The sequence below is a fragment of the Cinclus cinclus genome, chromosome 3 (assembly GCF_963662255.1).
Source record: "Cinclus cinclus chromosome 3, bCinCin1.1, whole genome shotgun sequence".
NCBI classification, from domain to species: Eukaryota; Metazoa; Chordata; class Aves; order Passeriformes; family Cinclidae; genus Cinclus; species Cinclus cinclus.
The window spans coordinates 60,932,112-60,953,549 of NC_085048.1; the positions used below are offsets into that span (position 1 = coordinate 60,932,112).

The 21,438-nt window shown below is 40.2% G+C and overlaps 1 protein-coding gene across 3 annotated transcripts in view; it reads right to left on the minus strand.

The window, feature by feature from the left end:
- AIG1 (androgen induced 1) overlaps positions 1-15,550 on the minus strand; it is a 125,932-nt gene extending 110,382 nt beyond the window's left edge. For all 3 annotated transcript variants that reach the window (XM_062488901.1, XM_062488899.1, XM_062488898.1), the window contains exon 1: positions 15,351-15,550. In XM_062488901.1, the coding sequence (XP_062344885.1) occupies positions 15,351-15,491 (141 nt within the window). In that variant the 5' untranslated portion in view covers positions 15,492-15,550. The remainder of the gene's footprint in view (positions 1-15,350) is intronic.
- Positions 15,551-21,438: the final 5,888 nt, after the last annotated feature.

A 21,438-nucleotide genomic window follows, 5' to 3' on the forward strand; every position in this document is an offset into this window, starting at 1 on the left:
CAACAAAACATGGCCCCAACACCCAAATGCCAGTTATACATAGGCTTAACCATTTACATAACCACAGACTACAAAATACACTAATAAGGGCACACACAAAATTCAAAATCAGAAAAGCTGACAGGACAATGCATTACTCTCCAAAGAAGGCACACAGCTGCCTCAGCCCAGCTTTCGAGAGGGATCCTTCAGGCAGAAGGGCCCAGTTCAGGAAATCGGGAGCTTGATCCATGAGGATCCAGGACTGTCAAAAATACAGATTATAAATCTTTGCAATCTCTTTCACTGCAAATCACTGACCCTTTATGAATTTTCAAACAAATAATGAATATTGGGAAAAATTGTCCAGCACAGTGAAGCAACCTGAAACACATTCCACATTTCTCTCCTCATTCAACTCTGCAGCTACAAGAAGACAGTAGCACAGTAAACAAGCCTCCTCCTCCTCCTCAACACACTTAAACTCATTCTTCCCACACACAGCTGCCACTATCATGCATATTTCAAAACCTCCATCTGGGCTTGACAACTGTACCTTCCTTTCTTCCAGCCAACAGAAATACACGTCCTACTCAAACAGGCATGGATGATACTGCACTGTTTATTTCAAAAAATAAGCTGTTCCACAAGTAGGTCATGTGGGTGGAAGCCTCCACACTAACCTACATGTTCACCGTGTAGGTTATAGCTACCCTACATTCATTTTTCCCTCTTTCCAGCTGGAAATTGTCTTCAGGCAGCATGTGAGGATTCATGGTACTTGTCCAGGCTGCTGAATGCCTGGTTCTTCTGCATAAACACCTACTGTTCGCATTGGGATTAACTTCACAGTATACACCCAGCAGGTTCAACATTTCCCAGAGATTCTTCATTTATGCCACATATGCTACACAGTGCAGGTACACCTCCTTCTGTCCAGAAATATGTCCATAATTCCAACAGCTGTTGCAGACTGAGGATGTCCTTGAACCCAGCATGCACACAGGCAGATCTCCAGTCTATGGCCTCATCTTTTTTCTCTTAAGGTCAACTTGCCTTGCTGGAGCTATGCCTCTTGAAGTGCTGCTGCAGCAATCACCCACTCTGCACCCACAGCAGCAGCCTACGTTCTACCATTTAAATAGCTGTGTCTCTTCCTTCCTCCCTCATCAGCAGCCTGTACTCAGATCACCCTTCCTCTACCATCAAATGCACTTGCCTACATCCAGCATGTAAACACGCACCCTTCCTCTCCCCGCCTCTTGTTTTGCAGTAGCTGGGTAGGCACAGGCTGAGGATAGTGCCCCTCGCAACAATGAGAAGGGCCAAAGCTACCCCAAGGCTGTGGTTCTTATCTTGGACAGCAGAAGAAGCTGGGGCCAAAGTGGAGTTAGGTTGCTCCTGTTCCACCAAGGGGTAGCACCTGGGTTCATTCACACCTGATGGCAATGTCCACATTTCCCATAGCTTTGTGGATAGTAGCAGCACCAAGGGAGTCACCAGGTGAGACAGGGCAGACCAGAGGTGATGCTTAACAGCCCAGGAAGAGCAGGTTGAATAGCCAGCCCCACCCCACAAAAAACCCCCGTGGCTGAATAGGAGTAATCTGTGGGCAGCCTCTGCCCCACATCACCTCCTGAACCACCTGAGATTAACAACGTTTTACACACAGATTACACAATGAAGGTAATTCCTTAAGGATTTTTATGACTATATGTCCAGCCAATTTCAGTGTCTTGTCTGCTGTGCTTGCATTTGGTTCAAATCACACTCCTCTGCAGAGATGTGAGGCTTAGTTAGCAAATACTTCTTAAGTGCTTTGGGATCTTGTAATAAAAGGTAAAATGGCACTACTAAAGAAATTTTAGCAAGACACTTGCTATCAGAAGATGTTAATTTTTTTCAGAAGATCTCTGTCTATCATAGATAGAGTACACTCTAGCTATGTGTGTACTGCTTCTTTCTTGGAATAAGGAGAACAAAGGAGATGGTATACATCTAAGCATCCCTAAAGAGAACAGACAAGACTGATCATCTATAATGGTCAATCAGCTGTTTATACTATTTTCCTGTGCTTAACCATGCTTGAGAAGACCACCAAGGAGAAATACTGCAAAGAAAACTCCAGTGCAAAGATACTTTCCACCTAGCATACTCATTCATTTTAGGTCATATGGAAAAAGATGTGACCTAGATCTTCTGCCACTCTGCAGGCACTACTTGTCCTCCTACTTTACAGCATTTCCAACAATCTGAGATATGGCCTTAATTTTCCTCAAACTGATCATACAGGTTTAAAATTTTTTCTTTGATATTTATCATAGTGCTTCGGAGGTCACCCAGGCATTTTATGCAGACTGCTGGTACACTTAATCATTTCAGTGTCTTCCAGCAGTAAATCAGAAGACATTATATTAATAAAAGATGGGTCTGTTCCAGGTCTGATTCAGAATGCTGAATCCCCATCTACCTGGCTTAGAAGAGTCCTTTAAAAAGGTCAGTTTACTCTATGGAATTCTGAGTATCAAGGACATGTCTTCTCTCACACAAGATATATACACTTGGGACCAGCAAAAAGACACTGGAGTGATTGAGAATGAACTGAATCAAGGCTGTCTGTACCATAACCTAGCCAAAGAGACCTTGTCTGAAAATACATTACTGAGATATAAGCACACCATGCAAATCAGTATTTATAAAACACGTTTGTCTCCATCACTACAGTTCTTTGTCTGCCAAATACTGTTTGGTCACATTCACTTAGCACAAGAAACAAGACAGGCAAAATACAAGGTCTGCGAGGAAAAGACTGGCCAGAAGAGAACTTCTCTTGAACCATATTATTATTATTTGCTTCTGTCTTCAAAATACTTATTATTCCCTGTAGTCAGGTTGTACATACATCAAAAAAAAAAAAATTTAAACAATTGTTCAGTTATTTTCTGGGCTTGGATTTATTACATCCTCTTCTGACTCTCACTTTCAAATTTAAATTTGCATTGACTATTCTGCACAGCACAGGTACAATTCCTATGAAATAAGGTAATATTTATGATGAAGTCACAACTTTCAAAGTTATAGTCCTCTTGTGACATTGATGTGGCCCTTGCTAAAGGAAAATTTAACATATATTCAATTAATACAACTGACAAAATATTTCTGAATAACAATTTCTCACTGCAATGGCTGATTACTTTGTAAAATCATTTTGTCCAAGTATTTTAATGAAGACAATCAAATGTTTTGTTTGCACTTGATCAGTTCAACTGCAATGAAACCATGATCTTGAAATACTTTTTCTACATCTTTTTGCTCACAAGAAATTGTGAGATTGATTTTTTCCTCCCATCTGGAACAAATTCACAATTTCTAAATATACAATCACACCAGAAGAGGCATAAAAAACCCCCAAAAAACAACAGAAAAAAAGTCTCCTTCAGTATTTTCTATCTTATCATGCAATGTGCTGAAAAATCACGTATTTCTAAGTCACGTGCATAAGTGGATGCTTTGTATCTCCCAGAACTGGGAGTCTGACCTCAACTCCTGTGCAAACTAGGCAGAACACGTGTGAATAATACAGAGAATACCTTCCCATCATCCATCAAAACTAACATCAAAATACCTGTGAAGATCAAGATCTTTGCTACCTTCCTAATAGCTGTAGGAAGTAATATCAGAATATCCCTGTAGATCTGGACCTTTGTGAGATGCACTGACCTCCTGGGACATTTTACCACGAGGCAGTTGTGAACACTGGTTCCAGGGATGTGCCACACAGGTCAAACCCTGTGGTAGGGCCAGACTCTCTGACAAAAGTGGCACTGAGACCAAAGTGCTCCCATCATAACACAGCACTCTGACTGCTGCCCAGCCCTGTGTTCAGCACTGGAAGGCTAACCAGGCAGGATACAGACTCTAGATGGGTCATATGTTGAGCATTCCTTGTTCCAAACATCACTTGACATCCTGGCTGACATACCTTAAAAGATATTGACTCTAAACCACCTAGTCCAACCAGAATTTTATTTGTATTGACCTGGATTAGAGGCAACCTGATTTTACACTTCTGCCTTTGTATGAGTCCACTGGGCACGTGTTCAGCCTCGCTCGTGGCTGGAAATGCAGGAGTGGAGCCATGGCAGGCTCATCTAGTATCCGATGACCCCTGACAAAAATGACTGTTTCCATGTGGGTTTGAGGAAAAAAGTTACCACTATGAAATGTATATTTCTCTCTTTCCTTACTCCTAAATTGTGCCAGGTGTGTCTGTATACAGCCAAAATTTGCACCCACAAACAAGGAAAAAGTACTTGTATATATTCACATTAAAAAAAAAGCTGCTTCTATTAACAGCTGATAAGCTAAGCAATGTTCAAAAATATTTTTGTTCATTTCACTGGAAGTAGTAGATTTCAAACTTCACGACGATTGTTGAAAGATGAGTTTTCTTATTAGGAAATATAAAATGCAACTTAAATAATTTCGCCATTTCATTTAAAACAAGCACATTACAAAAAACAAAGATGGGAAATGTCAGAATAAATACTGATTACTGATTCTGTACATAATTTTGATTTTTTCATGTTAAATGTCAGTTCTTATCAAGGACCTGCTTCTGAATTGGAAATTTTATCATAAAAAACTGAATGGCAGACTACCAAGAAATGACAAAATTTTAACACCATAATAAACATTAGGATCATGATCCATTATGCTTAACACTTACAGGCTTTTTTTTTCTTCCCTGTAACCAGGATGCTTAAAAACTTGTTCAAAACAGAAAGCAAAGCTAAGAGTCTTATGTAACAGCATAATTTACAAACTGGTTTATTTAAGGCCACACCACACCAAGATCAAGTTTTCTAATGGAAAATAGCTTATTTTTTATTAGTTTAGGCCCATACGAGATGTTTTAAAAACACAAGAGAATGAATGACACTGAGTAGGTCTGGTAAATGGAAAGGACAGTGTGAGAACACAGAAAAATACGTGAGAGTGAATGCACTGGGAGGAAAGACAGTATGTGTGAATGGTGGGGAAGGAGTGTAAGGAGTAGGTGGGGTAAGAAAAACAGCACTTGACAGGAAAACACAGGCTTCTGGAAGAACACTGAGTGTGTAATTGGAACTGCAACGCAGAGCTGAAAGTCAAGGAGACTGTGCTGGGCTAGAAGATATTAGAACAGGGAAAATGATATCACACAGGGACATTCCTGTAAGAAAAAAAAGGCAGAAAATATATCTGACAGCACCTCATAACTGAGGAGCCTGACTGGTTGATAAGGGGCACAAATGGATCAGGGCAAAGGGACAGCACTTTCACTGACAAAGCCAGCAGTGGATGAAGAAAGTCAGCCCTTGCACACGCTCAAGAACATTCATATTTTGCTTTTATGTTGCAGGTCAAATTTTAAAATCAAGACGTTCAGATCCCACTGGCCCAAATGCTTGAAATAATAAGAGGTCCCTCCACCCTTTTCTAAAATGCATTGTCATAAAATACATCTCATCATTTGAACTCAGCCTTGTAATTAACAGGGAACAAAACAGCTTTGAAGTATTTTGGTAATATTTTGTAATAATTGTAAGTAGCTTCTGCCCCAAACCATGGGAAAAAGAAAATAAAACTTAGCCTGAAATGATATATAACTTAATAGCATAGAATAAAATCTATGGAAAACCAAAGGTGTCTAGCATCTGAAATTGTGCTGGCAACGAATCAAGGAGAATTGAATGCTAATTTTCTATAATAATATATTAGAATTAGAAACATCATTAGCTCCGTAATAAATGCAGGAATATCCCTTTCTAGCCATGGCAGGTCATGAGACAGCTGACCCAAAAGCTGTCTACTCTCTCCCGTCCTCTATAGTTGACACTGAAAAACTTGAACAGCATCTTGAACCCCTGTAATCTTTGACCCATTGTTCATTAATTGATCACCTAAATTGACTTCAGTAGTAGAAAACCAATTTACTCTGAGATGTGCACAGCAAATGGAGAGGCTTTGGAACAGAGTAGCTCTTATGAACGGTTTGGTACTTTCAATTTATGTGCAGCACAGGTAAATAACTATTATATCGTATATACACTGAGATACATATCCACACCTGAACACACTAAATCCCTTTCAGCCTCCTGGAGTTCCAGTTTAAAAGTACAGTGCCATGCAGTTCCACACAGCACAGGTTTCCATTGTGTCTCACGTGTGCTTGGGACTCACTTCCTGGGACCTACTGGAATGCAGACAATTGTGTCTACTGCACAGCCCTTGGAACACAGATAGAACAAGTAAACCCAGGTTAGAAAAGTTTTCACAGCATGGAGTCTCCATTTGTTTGCAAGCCTAAGTGAACAGCAAATAGGGACCTCTGCATCTGTTGGTGCATATGGCTTCTAACTAAGGACAAGCTTTGCGAGCACCCAGCGCTGAGCAGAGCATGCAAAGCAAAACGTGTACGCGCAGGGAAGTGTTGCTGTGGCACCAGTGGCCCCAGCCAGGGGGGCTGTGTGGGAGGAAGAAACGACAGAGAGGAAAAGGAAAGGAGGGAAGTCTGAGGGTGCTAACACATGCTGGTTTAGCCAAGAAATACCAGCCATCCTGCATCTCCACCCCTTGCTTCCCCTCACTTTGTCCTCATAGCCTGCAGTCAAATACATAAATACCAGTTTGTCACAAGACAAGACTGGTCAGCACGGTGCACTCTGTCACCTACAAGCCCCAGCTACCAAGTGCTGTCATATATGATCCCTTTTCTCTCTCGCTTCCCTACTTCCTTTCTTTACACAGCTGAGCCTGTGCAAGAAGCGCTGCCCATAAACAACTTGTGTCTTCCCTACGGGCGACGGCCCCACTGCCATGCCTCAGGATCAGCCACGTGCACCAGCATTACCTGTATGAAATGCTTCCACCACTTCAGGCACAAGCTTGTTAAGCACCTCGCAGGGAAAACATCCCTTTTGTATTCTTGCATTTTACCAACTTACATAGCAGCATTTAAAGTCACCAGGTTTTTTTTCTTCCTTTTGCATCTGATCAAGTACATTTAGGAACATATGCCACCTGTGCTTTGCATGTGGAACTCCCACTCATGCTGAATTCTAATAATATTTGCAATAATAATAAATAACAACTTATTACTTCTGTGCTGCCAGGACCAGAAGGCTTCAAGACACATTATAAAATATACACAAATATAGGGAAGAAAAAAGTAAATTTACCCTCAGGTACACAAACCCCCAAGTTTAAAAAACAGACAAATACAGACAGCACTGCCTGAAACCAAAAATGAGCCAAACAATCCCTGATAGATTAAAATTTAAATTTTCAGCTAGGTCTCTCCCTGCACAAGCAGCTCAAACAGTCTGAAGAGTCTAGCAGCATTTGTAGATTTAAGATTCAGCCTCTTAAATTGTTTCACTTGGACTAATTAATTGCAAAAACCCATCACCCCTTGTGTGTTGCTTTACAAGTAAGGAAGGAATTAGTGAGGGATTTTACATCCTGCTCTCTTGCACGTTTTATTCTACTTTACCAGGATGCCAAATATTCAGCTAGGAAAAATGCAGCAGTACTAGTTTTGTTTCAAGCTACACTGCAGAGTCCTCATGCACTTTAAAACAACTAACCTGACAGACAACTGTGGCAAAAATACCTGAACCATGTCAGCTACACACAGATTTAAGTGGAAATTATTATAAAATTGCGCCTTTTGGCATACTTGTTTGGAAAACCTACTGTAAACTGGATGCTTGTAAGGGCAGTGGCAAGACAAGATGTTCAGGGAATGCAACTAGAGGCATTCAAATGGTACTTTCAAAGGGAAAATTGCATGGATTTAGCTAAGTTGCCAGAAGGAGCCTTCATGCAAATGAAAATCAGGTTCTTATTTTCCCCTAGCATTTCATATTAGCTTAGCCTGTTTTCAACCAACAGAATCCCTAAAATTTGCACCCTGGGAGAGGTGCTTGTTTTTAAGTCTTACCAAAACATACTTATAAATTTTAACTTGCATTAGGGTTTCTTCCTGTCTGAAAAGTCTCGAACTTTTACTTTAGCTTCCAACAGATTTTGTTTTTTTCTTCAGAGATGGGTTAATTTTTCCATCCACCAAAGTTAAACAGCTTTTCCAGTGGTAGCATATTGAACTATGCTGAATTGAAAAAAATCTTGCATTGTACATAGTAACAGTAATGGAACAAACAAAGCCCGCAAGACTTTGAAGGCTAATAACAAGTTCAGAACTTTGGAAAATACAGTAAGGGGAAAATGTAATTATACAAATAAATGCTGGCAAATAAGGCAATATTTGAAAAACCTTCCATTGGAAGGATGAAAGCTTTTCAAATTCACCCATTCAAAAAAAAAAAATATATATATATGTATATACTGGAACATCAAGATAAGACTAGGCCTCAGATTCAAACACTTCAAAAAACCCCCAAAAACCTACACTGAAAGGAGTTTGATGTTTTCCATGCAGGTTTTGCAAGAAATAATATCACTTTTATTTCAAATATAAATATATCAAATGTGAACTTTCTTATATACCAATATTTATTTCACTCATGAATTCTATAGAAAGCATACCAACCTGTCACTGGTGGTAATCTTTTTTACATTTACTGTCTGGAATTGTATTAGGAATTACAACTCCAAATGACAAGAAATTCTCCACCCACTCTGAGCTCCTCCCAATATCAGAGTCTATATTAAAGTAGCACAATTAGAAAAATGTTTTCTAAATATTGTATTAGGATATGAGGCCCTCACAAAACCTATTATTAGATATGGAAGGTTGCACAACAGAAAATACTTCATCTAATGGAAGGAATCTAAGATTTTTTTTATTGGTTTGTTCAGGTAAATACACACTTGGTATAATCCTTCACAATGAATCTCATATATTGTGTTCAATACACTGGAGAATTGCTTATTTTTTCTTTATTACATTCTATCATTTTAATTTATTCAAATCTGCAAACTTGTATCTGTGGAATGTGATGGTTTTGTAATTTCATAAATGCTTTTTTTTCTTTTTACTTATAGGTCAACTTCAAATTTGCTGGACACTGGCATATTAACACATTTGAGATTTCCACCACACCAATAATAACTTTTTTATCATGTGAGGGTTTCCCAGTTTTCAGATCATCAAGTTTCTTTTTCTTCTTTTTCAGCCTAAGGACAAAGCAAGTAACTACCCACATGGTCATCTACCCTACAAGTCTTTTTATATCCTAAGGTTCATGTAACTGCAAAGAATCAAGTGTTACTTGATTTTTATTACAAATATATTTAATTTAGAACACTAAGTTTGCAATTTTCTATACTAGTTAAGAGTATTATTTGATAGGTTATATACATCTTTACAACAACTTAAGAAGGTCAATCTTCCAGAATCTAATTCTTGTATAAACTTATATGTCTGCATTAACATAACACAAATATAAGGTCAAAAATACAATGATTAAATAATTTTAAATACTTATATTCACAATGGATTAGGACAGCTCAGAATCCAAATGACTTCAGCAAAGAACATTAACATAGAACACTAGATGTGTTGTCCTTGTTTAAACCAATTGTTTAAAACAATTTTGACATATGAAGGCATATAAGATTATCTGTATTATCCTTACCACTATAATAAAATTTTAAAGAAAATAATTCAACTGTTATACAACAACTAAATAGTTTGTTTCTCAAAGGGCAACAGAAAGACTACTAAACCATCTTCTTGAAGTTGTCATCATTTGAAACTGTTCTGGCAAAACTCTACAGACTGTACACTGGTGTAAAGCACAGCACTGTTGCCTATCACCTACTCCAAGTTCTAAAATAATATTACTGGCCTTAGTTAAATCTATCATCATAGAAAGTGATCCCAATTTTTCCTCTCTTCCATTCTCCTGCTTTACCCTGCCAACCCTATTGCTAACACAAATAGTTCAAGACAGCCATAACTTCCCTGAGAATTCCCAAATTAAGTGTACATCATACTTAAGTACAATTGTAAAATAAAGGCAGACTAATGCAATATGAAAATGGAACACTTCAATGTAGTTCTCAAACTCCACTCAATTTGTAATAGGACTACCAACAAATGGATGAATAAAAAAGGGTGATACTGTTACATTTTTATTACTGCATCAACAGCACCGTACATTTACAGTTCATCAGACATGTTTACAGCCCAAGAATGAAAAAAAAGCTCTGAAACACTTAAAAATCTCTCCTACATTTCCTGTTACCTTTTCTCTCAAATACCTTAAGTATCATAAGAGACATCTCATCTTGTTATTCTTGAAAAAGCAACCCCCTTCTATGTAAACTGATAAATTCTCCATTGACTGTATTCTCTGCTATAGCAAGACTACAAAGATATTTAGATATGATGATGAATTATGACTGGTAATAATACATGGTAATATTTTACACTTCTGCAATCTTTTCACTCAAAAGCTATAAAAAAGGAAATCATTAGGTGAAATTTATTTTACATTTATTTTATTTTGATGTATTATTTTATTTATTATTACATTTATTTTATTCAATTCACTTTAGGGGAAATCCTGCCAAAGAGTCATAGTTATATTCCATAGAGAGTTGAATGTGTTTTCACTTTTGTCCCCTGTTTCACTGTTGTCCTCTCTGTAACCCATACAGTTAGCAAAGAAACTTGTTCAATTTCAGATAATACACCAATGGTACAGTTTATTATTCCTTAATTCTGTATCTTTTGGTCTCTAGTATTTTTTCGTCCTTTTATTTACTATCAGCTTGACTAAATCCAAATTGGGCACAAATCATCAAAACTTTTTAGCTGTGCTTTGTTAAACTGATACCTTTTTTTGTTGTCTAGTAACTGTATCTCATACAACTTAATAACTAATACAAGAAATAAATAAACAAATTTTAAGTCTAACAACTCAAGTTTCTAGTCCTGCTGATAATATGGCCCTCTGAAAGTGTTCAAAGACAAGGAACTAAGTTCTGATCACTTACTGGAACTTAATCAAACTAAATCTAAAGGTGTTTTCTACAAAAAAACCCTACAGCATTTACTGGCAAAAAAAATGTGCTGGGAACAGAGCACTTATCTATTTTTTTTTGTAGAACTCAATCTGCCAGGCAATGTATAAAAAGTTGACACAGACATCCTGCAATTTTTTTCAAGAGAATAATAAATGTATAACATCAGGCAGATTTGTATATGAGCAAAATCTGGTCCTCTGTAGCTTTGGCTGCCCTGAATCAAGTCATAGGAATATCCAGGTTAATTTTCTGATATTCAAAATGAGACCATTAATTTTATGATGATTAATCATAAAACACAACACTTGAGACTGCTTCCAAAAATCTTGCTTTTTGTCTCTGTAACTACCCTGTGCTGCCTATCAGGGAGACCTTAAGATTATAAAATAGAAAACCAGAAAACCATAAATTTGTTAATACATGTGTGCTAGTATCTTGGTTTACTCTATTTTCTTGGAGGAACAGAGAAACTGAACAATGAAAACTAGAAGCTATTTAGACCGGCACATCCCTTACTAAGGAGGCACACTTAAAACTCTAAGTTATACTTTTCTGCTTATTATTACACACACCCAAACCCAAAAAGTAAATTTGGTCTTATTTTGGCACCCACAGGCTCCACTGTATTCCAGAAGACAAACTGTATTTAATTTTGCCTCCTCTCCCAACAACAGTAAGAGATCAAAGAGAAACTGAAGAATAAAACGCAATAGCAACTTTTAAACAAATTGGTGAAATAGATTCCTCAACAAATGTGTATTTATAAAGGCAAGTGTGTGATTGCAGTGTATGCAGGATGACCAAGTACTGTTATCTTTAATTTAGCTACTGCAAGTACCTACAGAACTATGTAAGGAAAATTTCTGAGGGATTTACATAAGATGACAAACTTGTTGCAAAGAATCATATCTGCTGTCATCATTTCCAGCCTAACTTAAATTTCAGCTATGAAGCTCAACAATGAATTTATGGGATGTGGTACAGGACAATGCTGTCCTGCAGCGTTCTACTATTAAAGCACAAAATTGTGAATCTGAGTTAAATAAAGGCAGCTATACAAGAAATTTTAGGCCCATTTCTTGAAATATCCCATCTGAATCCAATTCTTGGCTGTTTTCACAGGAACTAAACTCAGGGCTTGGTTTGTGTTTCAAGTTTAAATGAAAGAAACATGTAGTTTTGAACTAGCCTGAATATTCAGTTCCATAATTCCATCTGCTGGGCCCACCGACTGATTTTGGCAGCAACTCTTTACCTCTTCATCCTTGGTTTTCCACTCTGTACCTGACAAAGAAGACACTGCCATCTTTTCTGTGTGGGCTATGGAATACACAGGTACTAGGCAGGCATCTTTACCACCTTTTGAATAAGCAGGGTAAGTATATATCACCTCTACATAACAAGAAGAAAGGGTGAAGTGGAGATATTACTAACAGTCAGGAGCATATTGAGTGTAATGTCAAAACATACTGCCTGTGCATTGCTTCATAAACCAGAAAAAATATTCCGCTGACACTGGAATGTTTTAGGGAATGCTGCCACCACATTTGCAACTGAAAAAAAAATTTAAAAAAATTTAAAAAAAAATTAAAAAAAGAGAAAGAAAAGTAAGTAATCAGAATGACAGAAGTTAAAAGAAGTAACTGGTTGCACTTGTTTTTTTCCCCTAATTCAAGGACAGGTGAGATTAAGAATGAACATAGGTATCCAAAACACTACTTAGATAGGAACATCCAAAATACTTGAGATGGACAGGGACATTACATTTGTATTAAACATCTTCCTCATAATGCTCAACTTCTCTGAACAGTGTGAAGGCTTAAAATCTACTGTTCAAATCCTTGCATACACTCATGTTTTATTTTCCTGTGTTTTGGAGTCCGAACTACTAGATTTTCATAATTCAGTTCAAAAGTATATTACCTGCAGATAACTGTAAACAATTTCCCACAGCACCTATACAAAACCAGCTACTTAAAACTCCAAGAGATTTATGGATGCTGAGACTGGAATGAACATCCCTTTGCAAATGGACAGATGAAAAAAATTCCAAACTGCTTTTCAGATTAAAGTCATAAACTGACTTTTTTCAAAAACTGGTAGCAGTTTTTGGAAGCAGAAAGAACTTTTACGTGCTTCTGTGATGTCAAAGATGAAATCTCTGTTTGTGGAGGTACAATCTGTAGCAAGAACACACGTCTGCCAAGAGTCTGGCATTGATGATATTTTGTCTAGACAGCCTTAGAATGTGACTGACACAGGAACTGCACATGGCTGAACAAATTGAAAATTATGGAAGAGCTTTTCAAGACTTAGTAAAGACACAGGATTTTGGAAATGTGCCTAACATCCTCCAACCATGGTCCCTGGTATCTTCCTCAGGCATCTAACTGGTTTTGGTTTGTCAAGTCTCCTAGTTGTCCCAGGGAACAGAAAGATAGACTTGCTTACATAAGATGCTGGCAGGGTCATTCGGACATAAGCAAATATTGTCAGCAAGTGGAGAGCTCTGCGTGCTGGCTAATCATTGAGAAAGGCATTCAAGCTATTGAATAGTGTGTTATTTTGAAGACTGTGAGAAATTGCTAAACCTTTTCTCAGCTACTGGGCTTGCCTGTGAGAAACACATGACAACTATTAGCTAAAGGCCAGAAATTACTAGCTGCAGTTGATAATTATTCTAGGTATTTTAAAATATACTACATATTTACCTTGACCTTTTGAGCCCCAACAGAAGTAGCTTGAACCATGTACATGCTTTGATGGAAAAGTCCATGTGAACTTGCCATAGACAAGGCTAGATTTTTGGGAAATGACGACTATCATTTACAGTTACATTTTCACTGTATGACAGCCCTGGTTGACTTAGCCCTCAGGCAACTGTCCGGGCTAGGAGAAAAGAGAAAAGGTGAAGGAGGCTCAAAGAGATTATCAGCTTTTAGCTTTAGCTGGTTCACTTCCAGTTCAACTGTCACTGAAGTCAGCAGCTACCCCCCTAACTTACTGGGATTATAACTTCTATTAACCAATATTACAGACAGTACTGTTCAGCAACCCAAAAGGTAAAAAAAAAAAAAATAGATCCCAGTTTGACCTCCAGATAAACATCAAGCCTTAAGACACCAATTTACAGTCACAGCAAAAGCAGTAGTTACTGCACTGGATCCTCAGAGCTCCCAGAAATTTTTGCACCTACAAAAAAAATATCCTAAGTGAAAAATACAGTAGACGCTGCTCTGCAAATAAAATATGGACGTCAGTGAACCTTAACTTAATCCCGATACAGAAATTTGCACACTTGACCTGCTGGGCTACTAGTGTTTGAGTTTGGTCTCCAAGCCCACAAACTTATTAAGTTAGTACCATGCATGTAGGCAGTAACAGCAACACTTGTGAATCTACAATGAAGTTCTGAGAGACATGTTAGCACTGGGAGGCACTGAAATACCTGCATTTTGGGACTTTTCAGTAACTGAGCAGGAACCACAAAATTTCTCACCTAATTACACCGTGCATACAAAGAAAAAAAAAAAAGTATCTTGATCTAGGTACTAGGTGTAAATTTGCTATCATATATCTGAACCAGAAACGAAGCAACGAAGTTTCTCCTCCCATCTCCTCTCTCCCTCCCGCCCCCTCTCCTCCCACCTGCGCTAAGGGAACACTTGTGGAGGCAGCAAGCCTAGGAAACTCAGATTATAAATAGCCCTGAGTAGCACCTGGTGTTTTCCAGCAGGCCGGCATGCTGGTGACTCTTCCAGATCTGGACCCTTATGAAGAAATATGATGAAATGACATGTCTTTTATTTCATACACTCGTTTATGGATTTGCAACCAAAACTCACTGGATCCGGCAAGCTGGAGTTGCCTGGCACTTTTTGCATGACTGACACAGTTGCACCTGTCACGGATGGATTCCTCGAAAGGGCCAAAGGGAGCAAGACATATATTTTATTTTGACAGCACACGGGAGCCAGATGCTGGGCCAGCAGGTTCTGGTTTTCACTGTCGGCCATTAGAAAAGGCGAAACACATCAGCAGCACCGGGGTGGGTGACAGGCCGTCAGGCGCACCGTCCCCACGGCCGCTTACACGCAGCAGCCGCTCGGCTTTGTCCGTGCCTCTCTCCGTTCAAACCACCCGGCTGCGCGGTGTCCGGCTGGCTCCTCTCACGGCCGGCCCTGCAGCCCCAACATGTCGCCGCCCCGCTTTAAGGTCACCGCATGGCGAAGCCGTCGAGCGCCGGGGGCCGCAATGCGCCCGGGCCGCGGCCGCTCCACGGGCGGCCCGAGGGAGGGGGCAGGGCCACGGCCGCCGCCAGGGGCACTTACCAGGTCTATGAAGGTCAGAAATTTCCAGCTGCCTCCATAGGTCTGATGCGCGGGCATATCAATTGCCTTGTAATTGCACAGGATGGAGCAATAGGACAGGAGGATGGCGGCGTGCAGCACCTGGCAGGGCACCAACGCCATGTTTGCGGCGCGGGGTGCGCTTCCGTGTGCCCGTGTCTGTGTCCGTGTCTGTGTCCCAGTGCCCCGTGTGTGTTTCCGTGTGTGTGCGTGTTCCTGGGTGTGTGTGCGCGCCGTGCGGGCGGGACTCCGGGCGCCTCCGCGGCCCCGGCCGGGGCGGAGCGCAGGGCCCGCGCGGGGCGGCGGCGGCGGCGGCGGCCGCGGGGCCGGGGGGCGGCAGCGGCGGCAGCCGGGCGGGCTCGGCGAGCTCCCGAGCCTCAGCCCCGCGTCCGAGCCGGGCCGAGCCGGGCCGGGCCGTTCCCGAAGGAGCGGAGGGACGGCAGCGTTAGTACGAGTTAACTGCAGAACCCGGCTGTCCGCCGGCTTTCAAGCGAGAACTGCAATGAGTCAGCGATTACGGGTTGCAATTGCCTTGCTCGGAGGATCGCTGCGGCTCGTGCGTGTCCCGGGGCCGACGCCCCCCCTGCGGCCGGCGCTGCCAATGGGCCGGCGGAGCAGATGCCTCCGCCCCGGCGGCGGGAGCGCGGCTGGGGGAGGCCGCGGCTCTGGCCGAGTGCCCTGTGTGCCTCTCCGGGACTGCCCTTCGTGTGTGCGCACCCCGCCTGTGTCCATATCCCGCCTGTGTCCATACCACAGGTGTGTCCGTACGGCGGCCCTGCCGGGCAGAGCTTTTCTTTTGCCCTCTGTGTTCCTGAGGCACCTGCAGGTTTCTCTGTGTTTCGGCTCATCCCACACACGTTTGCTAGAAGTGGGCTCTCCAATGCCTGCAAGCCCTGTGTGATGGAAGCCTCCCGAGACCTGGGTTGAAATGAAGTAGCGTTGTAAGGCATGATGCCCTGGAGCATCATACCAAGAGACTGGAGCATGCCTCTGACATGGAAAGGTTCAGGGAGCTGGGCCTGTTCACCTTCGAGAAGCGATGACTGAGAAGGGGCCTCATCAATGTCTGTGAGTATCTTAAGGGAGGGTGTCAAGAGGATGGATTCAGGCTCTGTTGTGCTCAGCAGTAAAACTGGAGGCAACGGACGGAAACCGATGAACAGGAAGTTCTGCCTGAATGTGAGGAAGAACTTCTTTACTGTGTGAGTGACAGTGCACTGGAACGGGTTGCGCAGGGAGGTTGTGGAGTCTGCCTGACTGGAGATGTTTGAGAACCATCTGTGCCATGTGCTCTAGAATGACCTGCTTGAGCAGGGAGGCTGGAGTAGATACTGAAGCACTGTGGTCCCTTGTAACCCAACCTATCCTGCAATTCTGTCCTGTCAGCAGAGGTTTGATCACCACAGGGATCCTTGATAACTAGGAGAAATCAAGGGGGCCTTTCTTAAAGAAGAAAGCTTTTAAGGTGCTTGATTGCAGGGTAAATATTAAGTTGCTCCACCATCTGGAAAAGTTATTTTAAAGGGAACTCACGAGCAGTGATGTCTGAGCTTGGATAGACAAATCACTTCTATAAACACAATGTCCATACGCCTGTCTTATGAAATAAATATTTGAACAATAAAGTGCTTTATCACAGTTAAGCTACTGGAAGGCAAAAAGAATCAATGATTGTGCAATGCATTCCCTGCTTCTATCCCACCAAGTAAAGTCAAAGCCTTTTCATCCGATATCAGTTGTGCTCAAGTTCTGCAAAAATGAAGGGCTTTTAGGAGAACACATGCCAGCAGCTATCCTCAATGAATTCAGCACTGTTCAAGGTCTCTACTTACGCAGAGGAGTTGTGTCATATGTGTGAATATATAAGGAATCCTCTAGAAGCATGAATTTAGCACCAGATGCTTTAGACAATCTCATCCATCAGTTCACAGAGCCTACAAGCATGTTGGACAATCACACCCTTGTTGTTTGTGGCACGTGTTTTATAGTTTTGCAGGCTAAAAGTCTTGCAGTCTCCCTGAATGAAGTCTCAAGGTGCAGTGTAAGAGTCATCTGGGTGTAATGTAATGGTCTGCAATACAACAGGAGACCAGACTAGTAACATAATCATTGTGACCCAATAGAAGGGAGTCTGTAAAGCAGCATAGCTGCTGGTGTCTGTTCTGTATGCATGCAGGAGGTCTCACTTCTCTGGACCTGTGAATATTCATTAGTGGTTGAGGTACATTAAGTGAAACCGTGGAGCACATATTCTGTCTTGGTTTTATTCAAAAGGAGTCCAGCTTGCATTCTGAAATGGTGTCAAATTGCAAAAGCTCTCAAAGGAAAGTTACTCTGTGCAGAAATCTACAGCATGACTGATTACATATCCATGCACACCCTTGTGTGTTGTGATCAGCCTCTTGACAGCAACAGTTTGGGGCTGTCTGAGCCTTAGGCAGTCCATACTCTGCTTTTCTCCTGTGCCACCTCTTACAATATGCAGGAACTCGCTCCTTTGGTCACGCCTCTAAGGCACTGCAAACACTAACACTCACTGAACATAATTAGATAGCCACCTTTAGCAGTTGCATGTAGTTTAAACAGTCCCCAAGGTTACAGCACCCTCATAACTTTTTTAAAACTGAAAAACCACCCAGGTGTTTTGGAGTCCCATTTGAACATTCTTCAGTTTTACTCTCCACTCTTCAATAGACATCTCAGCAAGGCTTACAGAAAATCTTAACCTCATTAGAAAAGCTTTCACTCTCCCTTGTAAGTCAAGGTGAAAGTCTAAGTGAAGCAGAATGTTGTACATTATAATACTCTTGTTCCCCATTTTTTTTTCTTTAAGTGGAGAAAATCTCAAGGCAGGCTAACTATCATGCCAGCCCCAGCCAAGCATCTTCCTAGTCAAAAACTCTTCTTTATCATGCATTTCTAATTCCTACCTTTGAAAGGAAGTGTAAGTCCATTGTGGGTGGGTTCTTAGAGCCTGTGTTCTTTTCTAAATTAGTATCTGTTAAATCTCTTTAAAGTATTCTAATAAGAACTAGATCAGATTGGAGGCTGCCATTATCCTGTATGTGCTACTGTGGACTTCATACTCTCTGTTTATTGAGAGACGAGCAGCAAAGTCTTTTATGACTGTTGTTGAAGTTGGTCTGCAATGGATTTTATTTTCCTTTGGATTTGATCTTAAATATTTTTCAGAAAAGTAAAATTTAGAAGTTTACTGTTTTGCCCATTACATTGCTGTATGAATGCAACTTTTTTGTACTTTGGCAAAAGGTTTACATTTCAGGTTTTGGATTAAATGCTTAAATCATAGTTAGGTACACTTTAACCGAGTAAAATCAGATATTCAGGGCTACCCTGTCATTTTTCAGATCTCAGTGTTTAAACACTTGTTTGTACGTAAATCATGAAGATTCAATTTTCATAAGCCACATACTGTAAATTTGCTTGAAAATGAGATTTTGACCCAGGTCATAGTTGTCATTCAGTTGAGATGAGAGATGGCATTAGAAAGGAGAAATAGTTCAAAGTGCTGGTGTCTCTGGGATGGGAGATGTTAGTAAGAGCTGTCTACTACAAGGGAGGAAGCAAGATGCCTAAAAATCTGTCAGGGAACTGAGTGGAAAAAAAATTAAAGGGAGGGGGGGTTCCCATCCAGTGATATAAAATTGCAAATTGGCACCTTGACAGAATAAAGTGTAACATGTTGGACTCCAGGTTTTGATCTTTTCTAGGCAGGTTAACAGGTAAGAATGCTGAAGGAATTTTTGATGATTTGTTTTGTTTTTGTGGGTTTCTTTTTTGTTTGTTTGTTTGTTTTTTCTTCTTTTGGAGGGGTGGGGGAGTTTATGTTGTTTGGTTCTGGTTCTTGTTTTGCTTGGGATTTTTAAAATGGCTTTGGGTTTTGTTTGTTTTCCATTTTTTTAAACAAATTACTTTTAAATTTCTGAACAGCATTTTATTTTGTGAATATCAAAAGATATTGGTGAATTATCTGTGAGAGGGATTTTGAGACCCACAGTGTGCCTTTCTTTAATTGCTTTAAATGCAGATTAGTTGTCTACAGGGAATAATGGCACAGACACTTCCCTCCAAAGCAATGATAACAATAATGATAATAATAAAAATAAAGAGTTGCAGAAAATTGGTAATACTGCCTCAATCCAATGTGCTTATGGCGATGCACCTGATACTGCAATTTCTAATATCTGAGGCATAGAGTACAAACTGTGCCAATGTATATACTTGGATGTGTGGCAGTGTGACTCTCACATAAACAGACATGCAAAAATTAAGTTTTTTTGCAAGGAACAGAAGTGAAATTACTAAAACATTGCAAGTTGAAAATCAACAGGAAATTGTTGAAAAACCTTCTAAGTGCCTAAGATAGAAGATTGTAGAAATTTTCTCAGTTAATATGTATGTGTGCTTAATATGTAGCTCTTCAATCAAATGAAGTACCACTTGGGTAGGAAATGCCCTCGTATCAGGGGAGGATTCAACCCAAAATATTTGGTAAAGACAGATGCTGTAACTAAGCTTGTTGTTTAAAGTACTAATAAAGTTTAGGCAACTTTTGATTTCTTCATTTACTTTGAATGGGTATAAATTACCTATATAATAAAAATTGAAGGATGGAAGAAAAAAGATAATGAAAATTTAAAGACCTCATTCATACCTGGTATAAAGAACAAAATGTTTAGATTTATAGAATTGCTTAGTTTTCTGATGACTGATTATTGTCAATTTACCGTCAATTATTAATATTTTGTGCTGCATATTATACTATATATCTATCTATATGTATTTAACAATGGAGAAAAAAGCTGGAGCAGAGGTGACCAGGAGATTAGTGAAACAAAGCTTGAGGCAGATGAAAAGTGGGTTATCCTTTCTGCAAGTTAAACTTGGTTTTATCCTGAAAAAACATGAAAACATTCTTGTTATAAAGATGACATGAGTGAAAAAACTTGCTATGTTCATCTTCCCTCTTAAATAATACTGCTCCAAAGGGATGATTTTAACAAAGGAAAGACCTTATTGTACAGATCAGGAATTTTGAATATGTAAGTGATGCAGGAACTGTTTAAGCAGATTAACTGTTCTCCACATTTGGATCAGATAGTTTGTGTGTAACAAAGCTGTTTCTCAGTTAGGATTTAATATCTCAGTTTCATATACTTTCTATTGAGTACATCGGACTGTGTTAGGGCAGAAAGGGAATGCAGGGACCAGGCCCTGAGGCACAGAATTGTGCTACTGATGGAGTAGTCCACCTGCCCACAGATCATAGGGCCCCCTGTAAACCAGAGCAAATATTCTTCTCCTGTAGCATGTAGTCTCACAGAAGAATGTAGAAGAATGTAGGGAAATGGTTTAGGAACATGCAATGCACAGTTATAAGTTATCTGCTATCCTGTTTCAAGAACTTCTTCCTAACACTACATCTAGCTATTGTCAAGTTCTTAGAATGAGCTGGATATTAGCACCATGCTCTAACCAACTGAGGCAATCTTGGGGTCAAAAGATTCACAGAATAATCTGAGTTGGAAGGGACCCAAAAGGATCATCAAGTCCAGCTCTTCAGTAAATGGCCCATACAGGGCTTGAACGCACAACCTTGGTGTTAATTAACCTTGGTGGACATGTGTTGTTCTTTAGGAATACCAGTGAACAGTAAAATGCAGAACTGTTTGCTATGGGGAAATGAGTCAGCTTCTTATTAATTAAAAATGTACAAATGAAGACAAACCAATTTTCCACCAGTAATTGTAAAGCCAGAAAAATTAACCCTGTGTGGAACTGCACATTAAGGATCTGCCTTCTCTTCTTTTGATAGGAGACAGTTCTGGCATAAGAATTTTTATTAGTTACCATTGAAACACATGAAATCCCATGTGAATGTAAGAAAATGCTGCTTACTCTCAGAATGGTTGCACATGGGAACAGTTGCCCAGATAGACTGTGGATTCTGCATCTGTGGCGGTATTCAAAACCCATCTAGACATGGTCCTGGGCAAACTGCTGTACTTGACCCCACTTGAACGGGGGGATTCAACAATATGTTCTCAGA